Below are 21,650 nucleotides of genomic sequence, written 5' to 3' on the forward strand. Positions count from 1 at the left end.
AGTCTGAAGGGAGTTTATTCGAAGGGAAAAAGGGTCAAAAATACCCCTCTATTTTGAAAAAAGAATTAAAAATATTTTTCATTATAAATTTGGGTCAAAAATACCTCTTTCATCATCAAAGTTTTCGAATATATCCCTATTTTAACGGAAATCCCTAAAATAATCCGATTTCATTTTTAAACCTGTTTCATTTAAACTCGATTCAACTAAATAAAAAACCTATATGGGTTGCCCGCTCCTGTGCCTAGTGGCTTCAAATGTAGAACTCGAGAACAAGTTGGTCGCATATGGGATTTTTATGTAGTTGTGTCAGGTTTAAAAATGAAATCAGGTTATTTTAGGGATTTCCGTTAAGATAGGGGTATATTTGAAAACTTTAATAACGGGAGGAATATTTTTTATTCAAATTTATAAAGGAGGATATTTTAGCCCTTTTTTCAAATTTGAGGAACATTTTTGACCCTTTTCCCTTAATCCCTATTATCGAAAAATTATATTATGCCAAAAGCATAAAAATAAATATTATATTAGAGTTCTCTTATTATAAGTAAAATTTTAGTATACTGACAAAGGGTATTAGAAAGTTGCTTTAAGGTTACAACTTCAAATCCAACTATCACCCTGGAGTGTTCCTTTTTCCGATCCTTTTGTACATATTTCTGACTCAGCCTAAATATATACTCCTTCCGTTTTAATTTATGTAAACTCATTTGACTGGACATGTAATTTAAAAAAATAGAGAAGTCTTTTAAACTTGTGATTTCAAATGAGTCATATATATTTTATGTGGCTATAAATCATTGCATAAATGTAAATTGTTACCAAATTTAAAAAAGAAATCATTCTTTTTTACACGGACTAATAAAAAAATGAGTTCACATAAATTGAAACGGAGGGAGTAGGTTTAATGCTTATTTCCGTTCCTTTTCATATTAAGCCAGTAAGTGTGTATATCTTAGGACCGTTTGGCCATAAGAATTTTTTATTTTTTTCTGAAAATAATTTCACTTTTTTTTTAAAACTAGTGTTGGCCATGAAAATTTCAAATACAACTTCTGAAGTTGTATTTGGAAAACAATCAAGACCTTGTTTTCACTATTTTCACTTTCTATTTTTGACCCATGCTTTTGTTTTTTCTTTTTCAAATTTTACACTAATTTTTATTTTTGTAAACTTAATCCCGTTTATTCTAGTATTTGGTGGTGTTTACAACAACAAGAAGAAGAAGTCCAGTAGAATTCCACCATGTGGGGGTTTGGTGGTGTTTACAACTATTTAATTCTTGTTGGGTTTTACAAGTGCAAGGTGGGGATAATCCGCATAACAATGTCACTCTTTCTAGCTTCACATATGCAACAAATATGCTCAAATGTTATGAAAAGCCATATATTAGTGGTAATTTATTGCATCAGTTGATTAAAGAATTTGTTTTCTTCCCTCTTTCTCAAAGGGCTTTGGTTCCTTCTCTTTTTTTTAGGGGTGGGGGGTTGATGGGTCATGGGAGGGATTGTGGTATGTGGATTTGAAGTTTTATTCTGCTGAAAGTTGTTTTCACTAATGTATCAATTGTTTTGATGTAATTGTATAATTGTTATGGTTATTGTTTTTGTATGAACTTTAAAAAGAATTAGAGGTGTTGAGCATATTCGAAGATTGTTGAACTTTTGAGATTCAAGTGCTAAACTCATTCCAGATCATTAGTTATTGATGAGATTCGAAAACGAAGAAAGAATTTCGAATCCACCGTTGTTGAACCTTGAAAAATCTTGAAGGAAAAAAAATGGGTTTGTCGAAATTCTTGATTGTTGGCCAAATTGATTGCTCAGGTTTGGTGATGATATTGTTGTGAAGTTGTAGTTGAAATTTGAGCTTAACTGGTGCGCAGTTTAGCTGAGTTTTGAAACAAAAAATTAGATTTGGAGCTCTTGAAAATGGGTGATAAAATGGGGATGAAGAGCTCTTGAAAATCAGCTTTGGAATTGACACGTGGCCATTTCGAATAGGTTAGAGCCCTTTTTTCTTTTTAAGTTCTCACACGCTTGAAGGAGGTGGTCTCACGCCCTCTTCCGCGTCAGCACATAAGGTGCAAAAAATACAGAAAAAAAAGTTTAGGGCGGTAATAGGACCCTAGTAAACATAAGGTGTCGCAGTAACTTTGGCCAAAGTTCAGGGGAATACTAGTGCCTTATCCCGATAATTTTGCTAGTTTTTAGAAATTGGAGGTATAAATCATATTTTATATTTTTTTTCTAGAAAAAGTACATTCAAACAACCAAATATTATTTGTAAAGCCTATAAACAAACACAACTTTAACTCCAACTCTAACTTCAAAAATTTCAAATAAAGTGATTTTTTTTTTAGTTTCGAAACGCCTACTTAGTCTAAGTTCTTAACAAATAAATGCAAGACACGTCCTTGATCTGATCCTTTTTACTAAATCATCGACCAGTCATTTACTTTAATGTTTAACTTTTAAAATTAAAATTGTAAAAATTAATATAAACGTTGAATGCGAATAGGCAATTTTTTATTTGTAACTTCTACGAGTTAAAATTCAAACTGAACAAACCATTCTAATGGTAACATTTTTTCTCGCTAAATTGTCTCCTTCAAACACACAATCATTACCTTTTTTGAAAACTTTTTTCCCCCTAAATTGTCTCCTTCAAAGCACTTAGCAGACTTGTAGGGGTGTTGATTAAAAACCGAAAATCAAAACCAAACGGATTGAATAAACTGATATTTACTTGGGTTAGGTGTGATTTGGTTTTGAATTTTTAAAAACCGATAATACTTGGTTTGGTTTTGATTTTACTAAAAGCAAACCGAAGAAAAAACCGAACCAAACCGATAAATTTTATACATAATTTTTATAATTATATATATACAATATATTAATTTTTATAAATACTTTTAAATAATTTATAGAATTTTTAAGCAAAAGTTTATTTTATCTCTAACATGCTAATGAACTTTATACCTTAAGCCGATTTTAAAAAAGAAATTCATGAATTCAAACTCATTTATTCAAAGAAACAACTATATGAGATTTACCTAGATTTGTTTTTGTATTTCTTATAAATTTTATTCACTTAATTTAAATCATAAATCCTAAGACATTTTCTCCATAATGCAAGAAACTATAGCTACCACAATAAAAGGGTAATAATGGATTATAAGTTGGAAAATGATAGAAAATTCTGTCCTAATTGTGAGGAAAAAACATGAAAGAGAAAAATACCGTTAATTTTCTTAAAAATCGAAGACCTTCCCAAACCGAACCAAACCAACTACAACCAAAGCGATGGATATGTATTATAGTTGGTTTGATTTGGTTTTAATAATTTTAAAACCGACTAGATTGGTTTGATTTTGGTTTTAACCCAAAACCGACCCATAAACACCTCTTTTGGAACTCTCAAGTAGAAGTTCTTCAATTTCCTTCTTTTCTTTCTTATTTCTTCGTTATCAATAACCAACTCTTTAACTTTCGGATATACTTATGTTTCATGTTTAGCTTTGCTAAGTTGTTGCGTTTTGTGAAATCATTTCATTGTGAAGTTCTAGACAAAGCAAAAGTTGGAGATTGATAATATATTCCAAATTTTTCATTTTAAAATACAACTTTTTGTTTAATTTCCACTTTTAAGAAATAAATTATAAGGTGAATTTAATAAATCTCCCTTGCGACTTCGACTTGGAGCGCATGCGTGTCATATGGTATCAAAATAATAGTATATGAATAGAGCCGTCATGAACTTGCCCTCATGAGACCAATCCACTCAATGGGTGAGGCTGGGCTGAAAAGTTTCAGCCCCTTTTTAACCTGAGGCTACTGAGCTCAGCCCCAGTCAGTCCTCCGTCCACATTAGGGTTGGAACTTGGGGACAAAAAATATCTAAATAATTATTTAAATTAAATTAAAAGTAAAAATAAAAATAAATGACGTGAATGTAACAAGTTGAGAGGTTCTTGTGGAATCAGATTTTCTTTCTTTTATGACTTTAAACGATTAATTAGTCCCGCACTCTGACTTTGGGACTTTTGTTTGACTCCGCTCGCGCTGTTTATTTTGAACCCTGGAAGCACACGACTAACACAATTTTGTGTATACGTTGCTTGTACAAACTAGTACTACGGTGACATGAAAATCCTATTCATTAGATAATATTATGATGAGTCAAAGAAAGTTGGTTTCTTACTAATCTTACCTCAAGCTCCCTTTGCTAAATGTGGTAACTGGTAAGCGTGTAATAATAACACCAAAAGTACTAAAGTCGATGGATCATCAGTTTTCAATATTGCAGTATAACTTGTTGGGAAAAAACAAGCAACAACTAAATTGCACGATAAAGTAACAGCGGAAGAAATATCCAAGTTAAAATTTCTCACACTATTTGAACCAAGAAAAGACAATAAACATTAGCACAAATAAAAATCCGGACAACAACTATACCAATAACAAAATAGCAAAGCAAACAAAAGTAAATCAATACAAGAGACACCAAATTTACGTAGTAAAACCTCTTCAAGGTGAAGAGAAAACATCCACGGGACATCCGACCTACAAAAGCTCCACTAAAATCAACAAGAGTTACAACAATGTTCTCCAAATGGCTACAATATCAACGCCAATGACGGAGCAACAATACATAAAAGATAGCACCAAAACTAGTAAAGAAATGAGAGAAATCACCCCAAAAAATGAGCTACTGTTCGTACTCAAAATCTGGAGACAGATCACAAAATTTGATCTCCACCGTTGAAATTGAATAACCAGATGTTGAGAACCCCCAGTTCAAATTTGAGAACGAGCAATTTAAAGCGAACTGCTGTAGCAGAAAATTTCAGGACGAAAATCTGTTTTCTCTCTCACGTTTTTCTCTCTATATGGCTGGTATGAATTCACTATTGTGTTGTTGAAATAAAACCTAAGTTGATCCTATATATAGAGGATTTTAGGATAAAAGTGGTCTGGTCCAAATTGGATTGGGTTTTATTAATCCAATTCCACATAGGAAGGGAAAACCCAAAAACCCAATAATTCTCCCCCTCTCGACTATGTGGAGGAGAGCGCCATCCCAGCGATCATGCAACACTTTAAAATTAGACTTGCAGTCAAGCCCAGAACAACCCGAATGGATGACATCTTCACAATTGGAGAAAAGATTTCATCAAAATCAACTCCATTCTTCTGATTAAAACCCTTGACAGCCAATCTAGCCTTGTACGGTGGAACTGGGTTACCATCTTCATGTTTCACCATGAAAACCCACATGTTTTTCAAAGCTTTTCTGTCTCTAGGAAGCTTAACCAGATCAAATGTATGGTTATCATGCAAGGATTTAATCTCATCTTGCATAGCATCAAACCACCTTTCTTTTTCTTCACTATCCATGGCCTCATCAAATTTTTCAGGTTCTCTCCCGTCAGTCAAGAGTACAAACTCATTGGGAGAATAACGAGATGAAGGTACTTTCTCTCTAGTAGATCTTCTGAGAGAACTATCTGGAGCATCAATAGTAGCTGGTTGCTGGCCAACTACATCATCTTCCACTGGAGCATCAACAACATCATGATGGTCATTCTGAATATGATCATTATCTTCATTATCAATTTGAGCTTCATCATTTTGAAGATTTTCCTCAGGTGCAATAGTTACAGGAACTGAATCAACATCAACTAAGCTCTCTCTGCTATGAGAATCAACCTTCTCAGTTTTGTCAAAATCTTCAATTGTCTGATCTTCAAAGAACACAACATCACGGCTTGTAACAAGTTTCTTCTCAACTGGATCATAGAAACGATAGCCAAATTCGTCTTGACCATAACCAATGAAGATACACTGCCTAGTTTTAACTTCCAGCTTTGACCTCTCATCTTTAGGAACATGCACAAAGGCCTTACACCCGAAGACTCTCACAAATGAGTATAAGAGACATCCTTACCAAACCAAACTTTGTCAGGGACACCACCATCCAAAGCAATAGTAGGAGATAAATTGATAACATAAACAGCAGTATTGAGTGCTTCTGCCCAAAATGAATCTGGAAACTTAGCATCTGAAAGCAAACATCTAACCCTCTCAACTAGAGTTCTGTTCATCCTTTTTGCTAAACCATTTAACTGAGGAGTCTTTGGAGGAGTTTTCTGAGGCCGAATACCCCGTTGTCAAAAATAATTATCAAAAGGACCAATGTATTCACCACTATTGTTTGAGCGGATGCATTTTAGTTTCTTCCCTGTCTGTCTCTCAACCAAGGCCTGAAAAGTCTTGAACACATCAAGTACTTGATCCTTGGACTTCAAAGAAAATACCCAGAGTTTGTGAGAATGATCATCAATAAAAGTCACAAAGTAAAGTGCACCATCATGAGAACTTACTTTAAAAGGACAACATAAATCAGAATGTACTAACTCCAGCAAATCAAGCTTTCTTGAAGGCGAGTGACTCTGAAAAGAAACTTATTCTGTTTTCTGGCTAAGCAATGAACACATCTCTTTAACTTTGTTTGTTTCACTCCAGAAAGCAAATTCTTCTTAGCCAAATTATCAATCCCCTTCTCGCTCATATGACTCAGCCTTCCATGCCATAACTCTGATGAAGTATCATTCTCCACCAAATTTACTGAGTCACCACAAATGGAGCCCTGAAATAAGTACAAGTCAGATATCTTGTTACCTCGAGCCACAATCATTGAACCTCTAAAAAGCTTCCACTGGCCACCACAAAAAGTTTGATCATAACCTTCATCATCAAGCTTCCCACGAAAATTAAATTCAAACGAACATCTGGAGCATGCTTGACATTGTTAAGAACCAACCTCGAACCATTCTTACTTTTCAAGCAAACTGTGCCAATGCCAAATACCTCAACCTCACTATCATTGCCCATTCGTAACATTCCAAAATTACCTGGAGTATAAGAAGAAAATAATTCCTTCTTTGGCGTGATATGAGAAGTGGCACCTGAATCCACAAATCAGGTAGACTCATCACAAACAAGATTGATATCATTTTTACCACAATCAACAAGAAGATCATTTTCAGCAACAATAACAATACGATTTTCATTATCGCATTCTTTCTTTTGCTTTTTCTGGTCTCTCTTAAACTTGTAGCAATATTTCTTGATATGCCCTTTCACGTGACAATAGTCACATGTGAGATTTTTGTACCTGGAGGATCTTGACTTGCTTCTACTTTTGCCTCTGTCATTTTGACCTCTAAAATTACTTCTCCCCATCTCTTCAGTAACCAAAACATTGGAGTGTGAAGTTGAAGAAGACGAAGCTTGAGATCTTCATCTTATCTCTTCATTTAAAACACCACTCTTAGCATATTCCATAGTTACACCATCACTGGGAGCAGAATTAGTCAAAGAAACTCAAAGAGTTTCCCAAGAGTCTGACATAGTGTTAAGAAGCCAAAGTTCCTGTATTTCTTCATCAAACTTGACACCCATTCCAGACAGCTGATCAAGGACACCCTAAAAATCATTGATATGATAAAAAATAGGAGTGCCTTTTTGTATCTAATATTCATAAATTGTTTCAGCAGGAACAACTTGTTATTGCCAGTCTTCGAAGCATAAAGTGTCTCGAGCTTTTCCCACAAGCTTTTAGCATTTGTCTCATTCAAAATGTGATTTCGTACATTATCTTCAATCCATTGCCTAATATAGCCACAAACCTGTAAGTGCTCAAATTTTCAATCCTCATCTTTAATATATTTGGGTTTCTTAGAAGTAAACACATGTAAATGCAATTTCTTGACAAATAGCAGATCTTTCATCTTGCCTTTTCAAATATGGTAATTACTGCCATTTAAACAAATCATCTTGCTCATATTTGCCTCCATCATTCAAATAGACAATCAACACAACCAAATACAATCACAAGCTGTGATACCACTTTATTGGGAAGAAACAAGCAGCAACTAAATTGCACGATGAGGTAATAGCGGAGGAAATACTTAGGTCAAAACTTCCCACACTATTTGAACTAAGAGAAGACAATGAACACTAGCACAAATGAAAATTCGGACAACAGTTTTTTTTTTTTTTTTGAAGGGGGTTGTGGGATGTTGGGGCGGAGGGAAAAGGTGGGTGGTATAAAAAACAACTTGGTGTGGGGGTGGGGGGGGGGGGTGGGGGATGGGGGTGGGTTTAGAAAAACCAAAAATAAATAAATTAAAAACTTCTTTTAAAAAAAATATTCAGAGAGGAGGGAGGGGTTGGGGGTGGTAATGAGTGGGGTTGTGAGAGTGATTGGGGGTGCGTTGGTGAAAGACCCCTTGTGGATTTATTTTTTCTATTTTGATTAGGAAAGTCATTTTTTTTATTTTAAAAAATTTATTTTTTTAAAAAAATATTTTTTAAAATTTTTGATCAAACGAACATGCGAATTATACCGAACACACCCTAAGTGCGTGTGTGTGATTTTTTAAATATAAATTATGGGACCAAACTCTTTAAATATTTTTTTCAACGAATTTTAGGGCCTTCAATTTGTGGGGAAAAAAAAAAACTTAATCTGTATCAATTGTGTACGGCATAAAGTAAAAGTTTTCGCAGGACATAATGTCACGAACTTAAATTTTCTAATTTATTACTCACTCAATTATGTGATGTGATTTGATTGGACATATAATTTTTAAAAAAATACTTTTAAAGTTTATGGTCTAAATAAGTTAAAAATATTTATATGATTATAAATTAAAATTAAATTATTATTAAATAAATAAACATTTTATTCTTTTTCATACTAACTTAAAAAAAATGTGTCATATAAATGGAGATTGGAGACGCAGGAAATATAGGTATGGCTGAATTAGTTGAGCTATTTTCCTTTTAAAAGCTTTGTGTTAGTCAAGAATAATCAAGTGTCAGTCCAAGATAAAGATTAACAAAATAAATAAATAAATTCTGAGACAAGATGGGTCTGAAATTAGTACTGTACTGTGAACTGTGAAGCCATCAATCAGAAGTTTGTAACAAGCAAGCCCCAGTTTTGGCGGTGCCTGATTGTACTCCGAATATCTTGCGTGTGAATATAATGTAAGGGGTCGTTTGGTTTAAGGACTCGTTAGTCCCGGGATTACAATTTCGGACTAATTTATCTCATTTATTGGGATTATTTTATACCATCTAAAAGATGATATAAAATAATCTCAATATAAGTGAGTTAAAAAGGTATAAGCTGGGTTACACTAATTTTTATACCATATTTGATACAAGGTATAAATTTATCCAATCGACCCCGAGTAGACAATAGGTGACTGGTCCGATTTGGCGGATGTACCCGAATCCCCATACGGATATTCTCATTTTGGCCCCTTCTGAAATAGCAATATTAATTCTGTGATCCTCGAGTTTCTCGGAATACCAAAACTGAACAAATTTTCTCAGATCCTTCATCTTCTTACTCCCCAACTCAACTGTCTCACGTTACCTCTCACTCTCTGTTTCAGGTACTCTCATCTGCAACAATTGCAGTTTTTGTTTGGGTAACTTTTTTTTTTTTTTTTTTCCTGGTATGATTGAAGTGCTCGATTTGTATATTTGGAGTTTTCAACTTTACTTCATTCTGGAAGTAGTTCAATAATCTCAGCGTGCTTGTTCATGTATATGTAGTGCTTCAAATATGGTAATGCTAGAAACTGAATCTGGATTATGCTCTAAATCTAAAAGTAACTCTTTTTAACGCATCTTACTTGATTTTGCGTGTGCTTAATAGACTCTGACTGTTAGTATTTTCCCTTTTTGGATTGTGACGTGGTATCAAACTTTAAGGTTACTAATTCTGGGAAGTATGTGTCTTTATGAAGTATTGATTGGGGAATGTTTTGTTTGCATTAAAGCTCATGTTAGCTTGATTTGGAGAGAGAGAAAAAACTAACCTAGTTTATCCTTTTCATTTGTTATATTATTGTTAGTAAACATGGCTTGACATATGGTTAGATGTGATATTCATTTGTTAGGGATAGATAAGTAACAATGGGATTTTGGAATTCTTGTTGTTGGTGCTGTTTCACTTGGTATTGAGGTGACTAGTCTGTGAAAAAGATGCATGGCAGTAAACTAGTATACAGGATTTGGCTGCTCTTTGCCCCCCAGATTATGTAGATGCTAAAAGAGAATTTGTAAGGATGTGGTGAACTGAGAAATAAAGTAAACAGCAGTGTTGCTTTCGTAGAAGGGCAGCATAGCAAGTGTGTCGCTGCCTTGCAGTGGAGGATGTAGGTGGTATTCTCTCTCTTTTTTTTTTTTTTTTTTTGGGGGGGGGGGGGGGTTGAAAATTGTCTTTTCAATCACTATTTGCAACCTCTTTGCTGCACCATTTTTTTAAAAACTAACGGTAAACTAACAAGCTATGGGTTCAACTGAACCCTGTAATTCTAATATGGAGCTTAGCTATATTAGTAAAAAATTCACCAAATTTCAATACACACATTTTGAACCCATAATTTCAAAAGTGCAATGGGTTCGGCGGTAAAATTATAAAGATTAAACCCATCAAGTTAAAATCTTGGATCCTCCATTGATTACACGGAGGGCTAAAAAAGGAAAAAAGGCAAAATAGGAGGGTAATTTTTTGTGATTTTGTATAATTGATGTTGACCATGCTTTAGAAGCTCCATGGGAATACCAATTCTGGAAATGTACTCGCATCACTGGTCTTCTTACTAAATGAAACCAGTTCACAAGCGAGAAGTTGTTTTGTGGATATGAGTCCACAAAAAGGTAAAAGAAAATGAGAAACAAGCTGAAGAGACGAATCTGTCCCTTGAAAATAATGTATTAGTCTCCAATCGGAAAAAAGAATTGTTAGTTGTAAACGTGCACCTTTTGCTCCAGTAGCAGGGAAGAGGCCTTTCATATAAAGGTGTAAGTTCAGCGTTGCAGGTTGACAGATGCTGTGAAGGAGATATGGTGATAAGAAACAGTATCACCAGTGTATATCTCCATATTGTGATAAGCAATAGTAACAATGTTTATCTGCTTAAGAACATCACATGAGCAGGAAGTAGAAACTAGAAGGTAATCCCTATGACTCTAATGATACTAGTCAAGATGTCAAACCTGGTGGTGGTCGCTACATTGGCATGTCTAAGGATTGCTTGTCTGTTAGTTTGGATTTGATGTTAGACAAGTTGCATTGTGATGAAAGTTTGCCATATATAGGCATCAAATTTCCTGCTGAGAGCAGTTAAATTATTTTTCTTTTTTTGAGAAAGAGAGCTGCTTCATCATGGCTTAGTCGCTTTCGTTATTTTCATTTCCATATCGCTTTGAATTTCTTGGCCTTATCTGACCTCTTTTTATGCTTTCTATTGAGCCGAGGGTCTTTCGGAAACAGCCGTCCGACCTTGGTAGGAGTAAGGTCTGCGTACACTCTACCCTCCCCAGACCCCACATTGTGGGATTTCACTGGGTGGTTGTTGTTGTTTTGAGAAAGAGAGCATTTAATTTATTGATGTCAAAGGTTTTGCAGTTGAGACAAGGTCCACAAATATATCGAGACTAAGAGTGCTAATTATATACTGCAGGAAGCACAGAAGGAATTCTCTTGCCAATCATGGACTATGCCGGTATATGAGGGAGCAAAACAAAAGCCACTAATGTTGACATCGCTTTTGCTAGCTGAAAGCCTCGAGTTTATCGAGGTTAATGTTTTTGAAATTGAGATGGGTAGTCCACAAATATGTACAAGATCCAAATACCTGATAACCTAGTGCAGGAAACGGAGACGGAATTCGATTGCTCTTGCCAGCAGATACCAGCAATTGTGGATGATACTGTGATTCGAGAGAGCAAATAAGATCCACTAACAGACATTATTTTGCCTGCTGAAAGCAGTGAGTTTAACGAGGTTAATTTTGCAATTGAGACGAGGAGTCAACATATATATTCTAGACCAAGAGTGCTAATAACCTATTGCAGAAAGCAGAAAAGAAATTCTATATGCTCCTGCAAACATTACACAAGCAATTTTGGAGGATATTGTGATTCAGGAGAGAAAAACAAAGTCCACTAACATAGACATCACTTTGCTTGCTGAAAGCACTGAGTTCATTGGGTTAATGATTTTGCAATTGAGACAAGGAGTCCAAGATGTATCCAAGACCAAGAGTGCTAATAACATATTGCAGGAAGAGGAGAAGGAATTCTATTGCTCTTGCAAGCAGTATACCAGCAATTGAGGAAGACGATGTGATTCGAGAGAGCAAAACAAAATCTATGAACATAGACATCACTTTGCCTGCTGAAAGCACTGAGTGTATGCAGTTTAATGATTTTGCAATTGAGACGAGGAGTCGACAGATGTATCCAAGGCCAAGAGTGCTAATAACATATTGCAGGAAGAGGAGAAGGAATTCTGTTGCTCTTGCAAGTAGTAAACCGGCAATCGTGGAGGATGCCGTGATTCAAGAGAGCAAAACAAAATCCGCTAACATGGACGTCACTTTGCCTGCTGAAAGCAGTGAGTTTAATGAGGTTAATGATGTTGCCATTGTTACAAGGAGTCAACAGGTACATCCAAGACCGAGGGTACTAATAACCTATTGCAGAAAGAGGAGAAAGAATTCCAGCATTCTTGGAAACAGTTTACCAGCATTCGTGGAGAATGTTGGCTACTTTGTTGTGATTGAAGAGAGCAAAACACAAGTCTCTAACTCAGGCCCATTGTCTTTATCATGCTGCTCTGAAATCTTGCATGAAGAAGTCATAACCAGAGATGGTACCACGATGATGGGAGTGCAGCAGATTTTCGTGAATACAGCCGGTGAAAGTTCATCTGCTGAGCATCAGAATGAAAAGAAAATACTTGCAATGGATAATTCAACAGAAAACAGTAATAGTTCTGTATGCGATACCATCAAGAATGTGGCAACTCATGCGGAATTCGCTAAAGATGGTCATGCAAGGGCTTGCACTTTTGGGTCTACAACCAATGAACATTTGGATGGGGAAAGACAATCTATAGCTGAAAGTTATTCTTCTCCCTCAAGAATGTGTACTTTCATAGATGAGAAGACTGAAATCACAAATGTCGAGACCGTCCCTCCATTGAGTAGAGCACTTAATGGACGTTCAAATAAAAAGCTTCTAGTACTTGATCTGAATGGACTCCTTGCTGATATTGTTCCGCTTCAACATGTGCTGTATGGTTTCAAAGTGGACACCATTGTTTCTGGGAAAGCAGGTAGGAGTTGGGCAAATAATTTCATTCTGAAGTCTACTTTGTCTCTTGAAAAATCTTCTAACTGAGTTTTCATCTGTTCTACCAGTTTTCAAAAGGCCTTTCCATGACGATTTTCTGCAGTTTTGCTTCGAGAAATTTAATGTAGGTGTTTGGTCATCGAGAATCAGGTAGTTTCTGAATTTTGTTTACTTAAATATATAAGAAGTTTATACGTGGAATCGTATTTATGTGCATTTTACAAAATTTGCAGGAAGAATGTGGATTTGGTTCTTGATTTTCTATTGGGGAATGCCAAGGAAAAATTGCTCTTCTGCTGGGTAAAAATTTGTTTTTCCTCAATATCAATGTTTAATCTGAAAGCACCACAAATAAAAGAGAATCTTGTGAGCTTGGATTTTAATATACAGTTGCAATGGCCATGCAGTGTGAGGGGCATGGTCAACCTGACATGGTCAAAGTTATATTTTCTTTTTTTAGCAGTCATCACTAAATGCCTGGTTGTTTAAATCTAGAGATCATCCAGCCGTAGGAAATTATACCTACTTAGAACCAGAATCAGGTCTGAGTGAAAAAGCACAAGTGATTTCATTAGATTCTACTTAATGTTGGTCTTCTTGTATGAGCACCCAAGATTATATTATGCTTTCTTCTTCCATTTTACTATTTTCCTTGTGTCTTTCTATATCATTTATGAAGCTGTGTATGATCATCCCATTGATGGGTCGTAAACTAATAAATTTGAGCTCCGGCTATTACATGCATTTTAGCTTTCTTGTTTCATTAAAGGAGAATGTTTCTAAACTTTGATAATGCATTGGACAAAAACAGCCTGTGTGGGTGCATTTTGGGTCAGGTAGGAAATAGTTCTAGAATAATTATACACGGGGACAACACAGTGGGGGAATCTACACAGTCAAGGAAGGATACCATCAAATGTGCTCTAGAAATCCATTCATAGACAATTGGCCCTGGAAACTCATTTGGAGAACAAAACTACCTCTTAAAGTCATATGTTTCACTTGGACAGCTCTATATGAGGCTTGTCTTACTCAAGACAACCCGATGAAAAGGAACACTCAGCTTCCAAGCAGATGCCATATGTGCAGAAAGGAGGTTGAAACTACCAGGCATCTTTTCCTCCACTGTGAAGTGGCCTCAGAAATCTGGAATCTGTTTTTTTGCCTCTTTGGTCTTAATTGGACCATTCCTCTCTCAATAAAGGAAGCTTATGAGAGCTGGAATCTATGGAAAGTTGACAAAGCCATCAAGAAAATCTGGAACATGGTACCAGCTTGTATATTTTGGTGTATCTGGTTAGAAAGGAATAGGAGATGTTTTCAGGGGGTGTGAGATGTTTTCAGGGGGTGTCAACACCTTTAGGTCTTTTGAAAGCAAGGTGTATTGCCAATTTGTTTAGTTGGACCAAATTGGTCCCTGTAGGTAATGCAGATCAACTTTTGGATTTTACTAGCTCATTAGTTCTGGCTTAGATATTTGTTGTACAGCCAGCCAGTCTTCTTTTTGTAAGCTCAAATGCTATATCTTGTAATTATTGCATCTTCTTGATGCCTTTGATGAATACCACTTACTTCATCCAAAAAAAAATTATACATGGATATATCAGTATCTTTTGTGTGCGTGTGTGTGTTTTTGGATTGGGTGGCATACTTTTTTTTCTTTTTTCTTTTCAATGAATATTTATGTCTTTATTGATATTTGGGATTCTTCTGTAATTTAGGTGGTCGCCATTCTTTTTGTCATCGTGATTTTTGAAGGACTGTATTGCTTTAGAGTATGATATTTTGAATTCTATCGTTGTGAGTTGTAGAACTGTCTTTTGTTGTCTAATATCTGGAGTTCGATCCATAGTCTTTTTACCTTTTTAAAATAAAACAAACTACTCCATATGTACATGGGGTGTGTGGGGTGAACACCCTGCCGAGCAGCGTGTGAGATATAGTCCTTTGAACATATTCTGAGAATACTCAAAGGATCTCCTCCTAAGCGGAGCAACCACCACCTATTAGGCTACATCAACCAAGTGAACGCTACCCCAAATCTCTCCCAATTCAAAGCTGAATGCTCCAGTATACTTCTTTGCAGGGGATAATCTTTTTGGCATTGTCTTTTGAAATTTGTAGCTTCACAATATATTTACTGTAGGTGTGGAGCTTCTTTCTCTCTTTCTCCATTGGTCTTCTTCAACTCATATCTTCTCTCTCTCTTTCGATTTTCCCTTTTGCTTGATGACTGAAAAATATCTTAAAATCCCTGAGGGCTCTGTGGGCTGGTTTAGTAGGCCTCATGGAGGATATCCCGGGGTAAAAGATTGTAAGGAGAGGATCTAATGTTTTAGTAAATTGGGCTGACAAAATATTCCATGAATTATCTATTCCTACATTTGATTTGAAACCGACTCTTCAGTACCAAAAAACCCTTGAAGTGCTTTGTTCTAGTTTCTCATGCTACATTGCTTATTTTAATCAATCAAAATTTTATTTCCCTCAAAATGTTTTTTTTTTAATATATTGGCATGTTTTCCTACAAAGTCGAGGAAATAAAAGACGAGAAAAACTACTTGTTTCATAAATTTTGATAATGAATGGGAACTAACTAAATTGACAGCCTACCCTTTTCCTGTTATAGTTTCTTCATTACAATAACTTGGAATGTTATGCAGGATCAATCCCACTGCACTGATACTGGTTTCCCTGTTGTTGGTAAGAAGAGAAACAAGCCTATTATTTTGAAGAAGCTTACAAAATTATGGGAGAAGTTTGAACCAGATCTTCCATGGGAGAGGGGTGAATATGATGAGTCAAACACCCTTTTGTTGGACGATTCTCCTCACAAGGCCTTGTGTAATCCAGTGAGTATTAATCCTTTCCTTGTTGCTGGGAATCTTCCTTCATGACCATAATGTATATGATTTTGTGTGTTGTTTTTTTATTTTCAGCCAAACACAGCAGTATTTCCAAATACATACATCTACACAGATAAGAAAGATGACTCATTAGGTGCGTCTCTCTCTCTCAAGACATGTACATGATGGGTTCATTAGACTAATAAGTTTGAACTTCGGCAATTGGACTTCACTTCATCCATCTCCTGGTTGGGAGAATGATGGGAGTTTAACATCACATTTTCGTCTTCATCGTGCAAATTGATGTTCAACTCTCTGTCCTTGGATTTTCATCTTTTCTAACTGGGTCTCAAGTTGTACTTGATAGTTTCCCACATTGCAGCTTCTTCTCAAATCCGTACCTTCAATAATATAACTAAATGCTTTATGTTAATGTGAGTAAATTTGGTTCAAGTACTTGATAGTTTCCCACATTGCAGCTTCTTCTCAAATCCATACGTTCATTATATAACTAAGTGCCTTAACAACATTACCAGTTTCAAAAACTAAGTGCTTTATGTTAATGTGAATAAATTTGGTTCAAGTAATTGCTCTAATTTTGGGGTGGGAATGATAGTTGTATCCCCTGTGAGTGCATGAATATATGACTTGAATAATATTGTATCCAATCTATTTTTAGTGATGTAGTAATTTTATATCCAACTAGTGCTGTCAAAGGATTAAATAAGCTTCATCTCATTAATCGACTGCAGGGCCAGAGGGTGATCTGCGCGTTTATCTTGAAGGACTGTCCATGGCCAATAATGTTCAGGAGTATGTAGAGAGTAATCCATTTGGTCAACGACCAATCACTCAAAAGAATGTATCTTGGCGTTACTATTGCAAGGTTATTGAAGCCGCTACATGCAATTCAGAGCATAGTGCTAACAGATTCTCAGCTTACCAATACTGATGCAACACTTATTTTGCAAACTATTTTTTGTCTTACTAATAGTTGTCCCAATCTTTTGGATAGCTGTAGCTGGGATGCCAGTTTGGTTGGGATTTGATATTTTTGCTTTTGGCTGCAAGCATTACACCCAGGGGGCACATCAACTGAAAAGCTTTTTTGGTACGGTTAGTGGATATAATAGTAGCTTCATCCCTGACCCAAAACTGTAAACCCAGCTAAATATATTCTACTAGCAAGTAGTAACCAAGGCAAGTTAATGTTGTATTACTGTCTAAGAACGAAGAATTATGGTTAGTCTCGGGGCTCACAAGTGCACAATTGTTTTGTTGTATTTTTTGGACAGAGTTACTTCATTGCCTCTTTTTCCCAGATGAATGAATATTACATTTCTTTTGAGTGCCTCTTAGGTTTTTCATTTGATTGCTCTCCTGTTGTCTTAGGTCGTGACAAGAAATGTTTAATTAATCTTAGTGGTTTGTTAATTATCTAGCTTTCTTCCGTATTAGTTGCCCCATAGTATCCATGAGGGTTTTCAGCAACAATCTCAATTGCTGAGAAATGAACTAGACGATATCATATGTAACGCCAAAAAGCGAAGTTTACTTCCTTAACACAAAACACATTACCCCATTGATTGGTCAAATTTATCAGTTTTCCAGTCCTATTGAATGCAGTTTGTACCTTACATTCCAGACTGGTGCCCTGTGACCAGCAAAGCAAATTAGCTGCAATTGTAGCTGACGAATGTAGCCAATGGTTTGCCCCATTTTATTCAAGATTTCGTTCCTCATCTTCCTCGTCACTGTCAACATCACAATCTCTCTCTCTATTCTCTAATGAGCTAGGGTAGATAGAATTTATTAGTCCTATCACTATCTAATTAATAACTTAACCCCTTACATTAATATGCCTATTCAACTCAACTGTAGTATTTTATATATTTCAAGAAAATCCAACTCATGCTATTATATTTCATTATTAAGAAGCTATAAATATATAGCCTAACATAATTATATATACCAACCATATGCTTCCATGTGCATTAACCAACCTCACCCAAAAAATAAACAAAAGAAGGAAATAGAACTTTGAACTTAATACTTCTCATTTCTGGAAGCACAGAACAAAATTGAGCCCACAATTATAATAATCAACCAAATAATGGTCGTCGTGGTCCATTGTTGGGTCCTTTTGACAGCTATGAAGAGCCCAAATATGTTTGAGGATAGTGTAAATGAAATGTTTGTGGTTAGGATGGGATAATAAATTTTAGGTGCCTTGTCCTTCATCCAAACCAACTCAACTAATGAAGTTATTAGGTAACTAATTACAATCAACTTGTCCATGTGCTTTAGATTTGGGAATTTATTTTATGGTCTGGCAAAAGCTTAATTGCATTCATTTGTATGTTCCGTCCAAAAAAATCTTTGCCTCATCTACTTTTGTCTTTTTCTTTTTTTTCATAATCCTTATTTCCTCGACTCCATGGTCCCTAATGTCACGGGCAAAATAACTTTGGGTTGTCAATTTTAAGCAACTAGTTGCTTTCACAATGAAAACAAAATGTGACACATGAATTACTGTTTAATGAAAGTGCCACAAATAGATAAAACTCTCTTGCTTACCGAATTACATTTATTACGTCTACATGGCCCCTTTTTGATGACCTAAAAGGTCAACAAAATCTAGAGCTTTAGAAAAAGTGCATCTTGATGATAGATAGACTATCCTCCAACAGTTAGGTTTAGAAGTTTGGCATTTCGAAGCAGAAAGCAAAAGGTAGGTTTACTTTTACTTTAGAAATAAAAGCCAAAAGTTTAATTGAGTAAACTTTTGCTTTCAAGAAATATCATTACTTGAGAAGAATTAATGAGTAGCAGCCTTAATTTATCCTTTTCTTCTTTTCTTGGAAGAAAATCGACAAAAAGTTTTGCAAGGATGCCTTACATACACAATTGATATACTTAACACATTGCACTATTATAGGTTGTGGTGGGACGGTTAGGATTCTCGTTCCTTAAATATCAAAGGTCTTCGAAACTTGGGGATGGGAAAAATTTCAATAGAGAGTGTTTCCTTCTTTAATGGAATTTACATGACGAAAATCAGAATTAATCGAAGCCCAAGCAGATACCGCCTCTAGGTAAAAGCTAGTGGGCCCTCTCTCGCTCCTCACAAGTTCACGATTGCACGTTAATGATTGGATTGAATAGACTATGGATGGTTTGAGCCCTAACTTTTGGTGAAAAAATAATCTTACGCAACTCTATGCATCATATGTCACTTCATACTAAGATTTATACTATATATCATATGTAAAAGTAGGGGATTGGGAGAAAAAGTTGGGCATGATGTTGCAATCAAAGAATAGTAGGATTGAAAGAAATGTGGGTTAGATTAGAACATGGGCTAAGATGATTGAGTTGTTATTGGCTAATAGAGTTAAAGGCACTTCACATGTGGAGTGGTTTCTTATTCACTTTATGCATGTGCCTAGCCTATCATCTATTTCCCTTTTCTCAAATCACTCTGTCCCATTGTCTAGATCTATATATCAACATCATCTTTTTTTAATTTTTTTTGCCTTGATAAAATAGTTTCATCATGATGCAAAGTGCACAGGTCCTACTACTATATATTTATTTATCCACAAAACTTGCTACGTATTGGTTATTATTTCTCAAACTCTATTATTAATTTCCAGTTCTTGTTAATTAAAAGTTATGGTGTCCCAAGACAAGTTCTGATTTTTACAAAATTAAGAAGTAATCGATCCTTTTTTTCCTTCAAATTTACCCTTGCTCTAATATATGATTATGCAATATTTTACTTAACAGTTAATCATGAATTATAACATGTTGATAAAGAGTACAGTTGTCTCAAAATAAGTGTTATTGTCCCATTTCAAAGGTTTCTTTGACTATTCTTCGAAACTAAATTAGGCTAGTTCAACTCAATATTTTAAAATTAAAATTTGAATATTAAAAAACCATGCTATAAGTTGCAATACTTCTCATGTCAATATAATGAAATAATATATTTCAAAATCTTGGCCAAGGTTCACAATCTGAATCTCGAAAAGCAAAAGAACGACATACTATAATTTAGGACAGAAGGGAGTAGTTTAGTCAATCAAACCCTTATGATTAATGTTATTAAATAATTTCCTTAATAGGTATGCCTGCAAAAAATTAAGGGCTATATAAATGAACAGAAGGGAGTATTAATGTTCTTGAATGGTCATCATCAAACTTTGTTTTTTTTTTCTTATTAAATAATACGTCAGGGTTCGAAAACATAATTTTCTAATTCATAATTCATCCAAACGACAAAAAATGAAATAAGCGTGAAATTTCCAAACTTTAGAGCCATGGCACTTGTTGAAACATGCTATTTCAAAATTAAGTTTAGAAAACACGCGCCAACACACTCAAAAAAAAAAAGAAGAAATTGTTTGCTAATTATGAAAGGTCAGTCAACGTGTTAGGATCTGAAAGACAAATAGAAGAAGCTAATACAAATTTATTATTTTTGGGGGTGAATTTTTAAGAATGTCAATTGACATATATAAACTAGTAGAAGAAAAAGGATTTGACCGTAATTTTGCACATGTGGCATAACCATAATATGGTAGAAGAACTTAATATAATTGGCCTGTGTCTTTATATTCTATGCTCAACAGTCAACACTCCAGCTGGTACCTATTAATTTCTTGTTTAAATAGGGTAAAGTGTAGGTAAGATCTATTTAAGAATTTCCTATCTTTAATTTATGCATTTTTTGGAACAAAGTACAAACAGGTTTTGTTGGTAAAGGTTGGGTGACAATGGACCACAAGTTTGTTCCTTCCTCGTTGTATTTTATGTTCTATATGTTTTTCCTAACAATATCTTAAAAACTGGAGAAATTAAAGGTTGTCACAAAGGCAAGATGAAACAAGAAAGGGCTAATTTTCACTAGATAGAAATCTGCAAATGAATTTTCACAAGTGCGTAATGCAAATTTTAATTGGAAAAATTTATCAATGTCCTTTTTTAACAATATATATATTAGGCGGAATTGTCTGGGAGGTCCCTGTACTTGTCCATTTTTGTCATCCCGATGTTCATACTTACGGATTTACCAACTAAACCCTTCTACCCTTTAAAACTGAGCATTGTAAACTCCTCTGACGCATACATCAGATCCACCTGGATAAATCAATGCCATATCATCGTTATTTTTATAAAAAATAGCTTTGTGATAAAAAAACAAATTTATTCCTTTTTCTTTAAATAAATAAATAAAAAAAACCCAGACCTTTCTATCTCTCCACGCTCCCATCTCCCTCTTCCACCCACCACCACCACCAAAATCACGTTACCATCACTTCATTACGTCAAAGCTCAACATTTTGAGAGAGCAGTTGAATGCAATTTTAAGCTCAACATTTTCTCTTGTTCTCGGATTCGAGGAAAAGATCTCCAAAAACTTTGAAAATTAATCAATCTATTAAAAAGTAGATAAAAACGCTAAATATAGAGGAAACCCAGAAATTTATGAAGCTTAAACAACAATGAAATGTAGCAGAAAGTAAAGAATGAAAAGAAAAAAAAAATCCCACCTGAAAATTATTGATTTGTTTCT

General features: G+C 35.0%; 1 protein-coding gene across 1 annotated transcript; it reads left to right on the plus strand.

Annotated features, from left to right (window-relative positions):
- Nucleotides 1-9,172: 9,172 nt before the first annotated feature.
- Nucleotides 9,173-17,425, plus strand: LOC132632849 (uncharacterized). Its single transcript, XM_060348957.1, has 7 exons — nucleotides 9,173-9,472; nucleotides 11,552-13,209; nucleotides 13,295-13,376; nucleotides 13,460-13,526; nucleotides 15,890-16,078; nucleotides 16,166-16,226; nucleotides 16,825-17,425. Exons 2-7 carry the CDS (start codon nucleotides 12,117-12,119, stop codon nucleotides 17,022-17,024), a joined length of 1,692 nt encoding a protein of 563 aa, XP_060204940.1. The 5' UTR covers nucleotides 9,173-9,472; nucleotides 11,552-12,116; the 3' UTR covers nucleotides 17,025-17,425.
- The last annotated feature ends 4,225 nt before the right edge of the window (nucleotides 17,426-21,650 follow it).

The sequence above is a fragment of the Lycium barbarum genome, chromosome 3, assembly GCF_019175385.1.
Source record: "Lycium barbarum isolate Lr01 chromosome 3, ASM1917538v2, whole genome shotgun sequence".
Lineage (NCBI taxonomy): Eukaryota > Viridiplantae > Streptophyta > Magnoliopsida > Solanales > Solanaceae > Lycium > Lycium barbarum.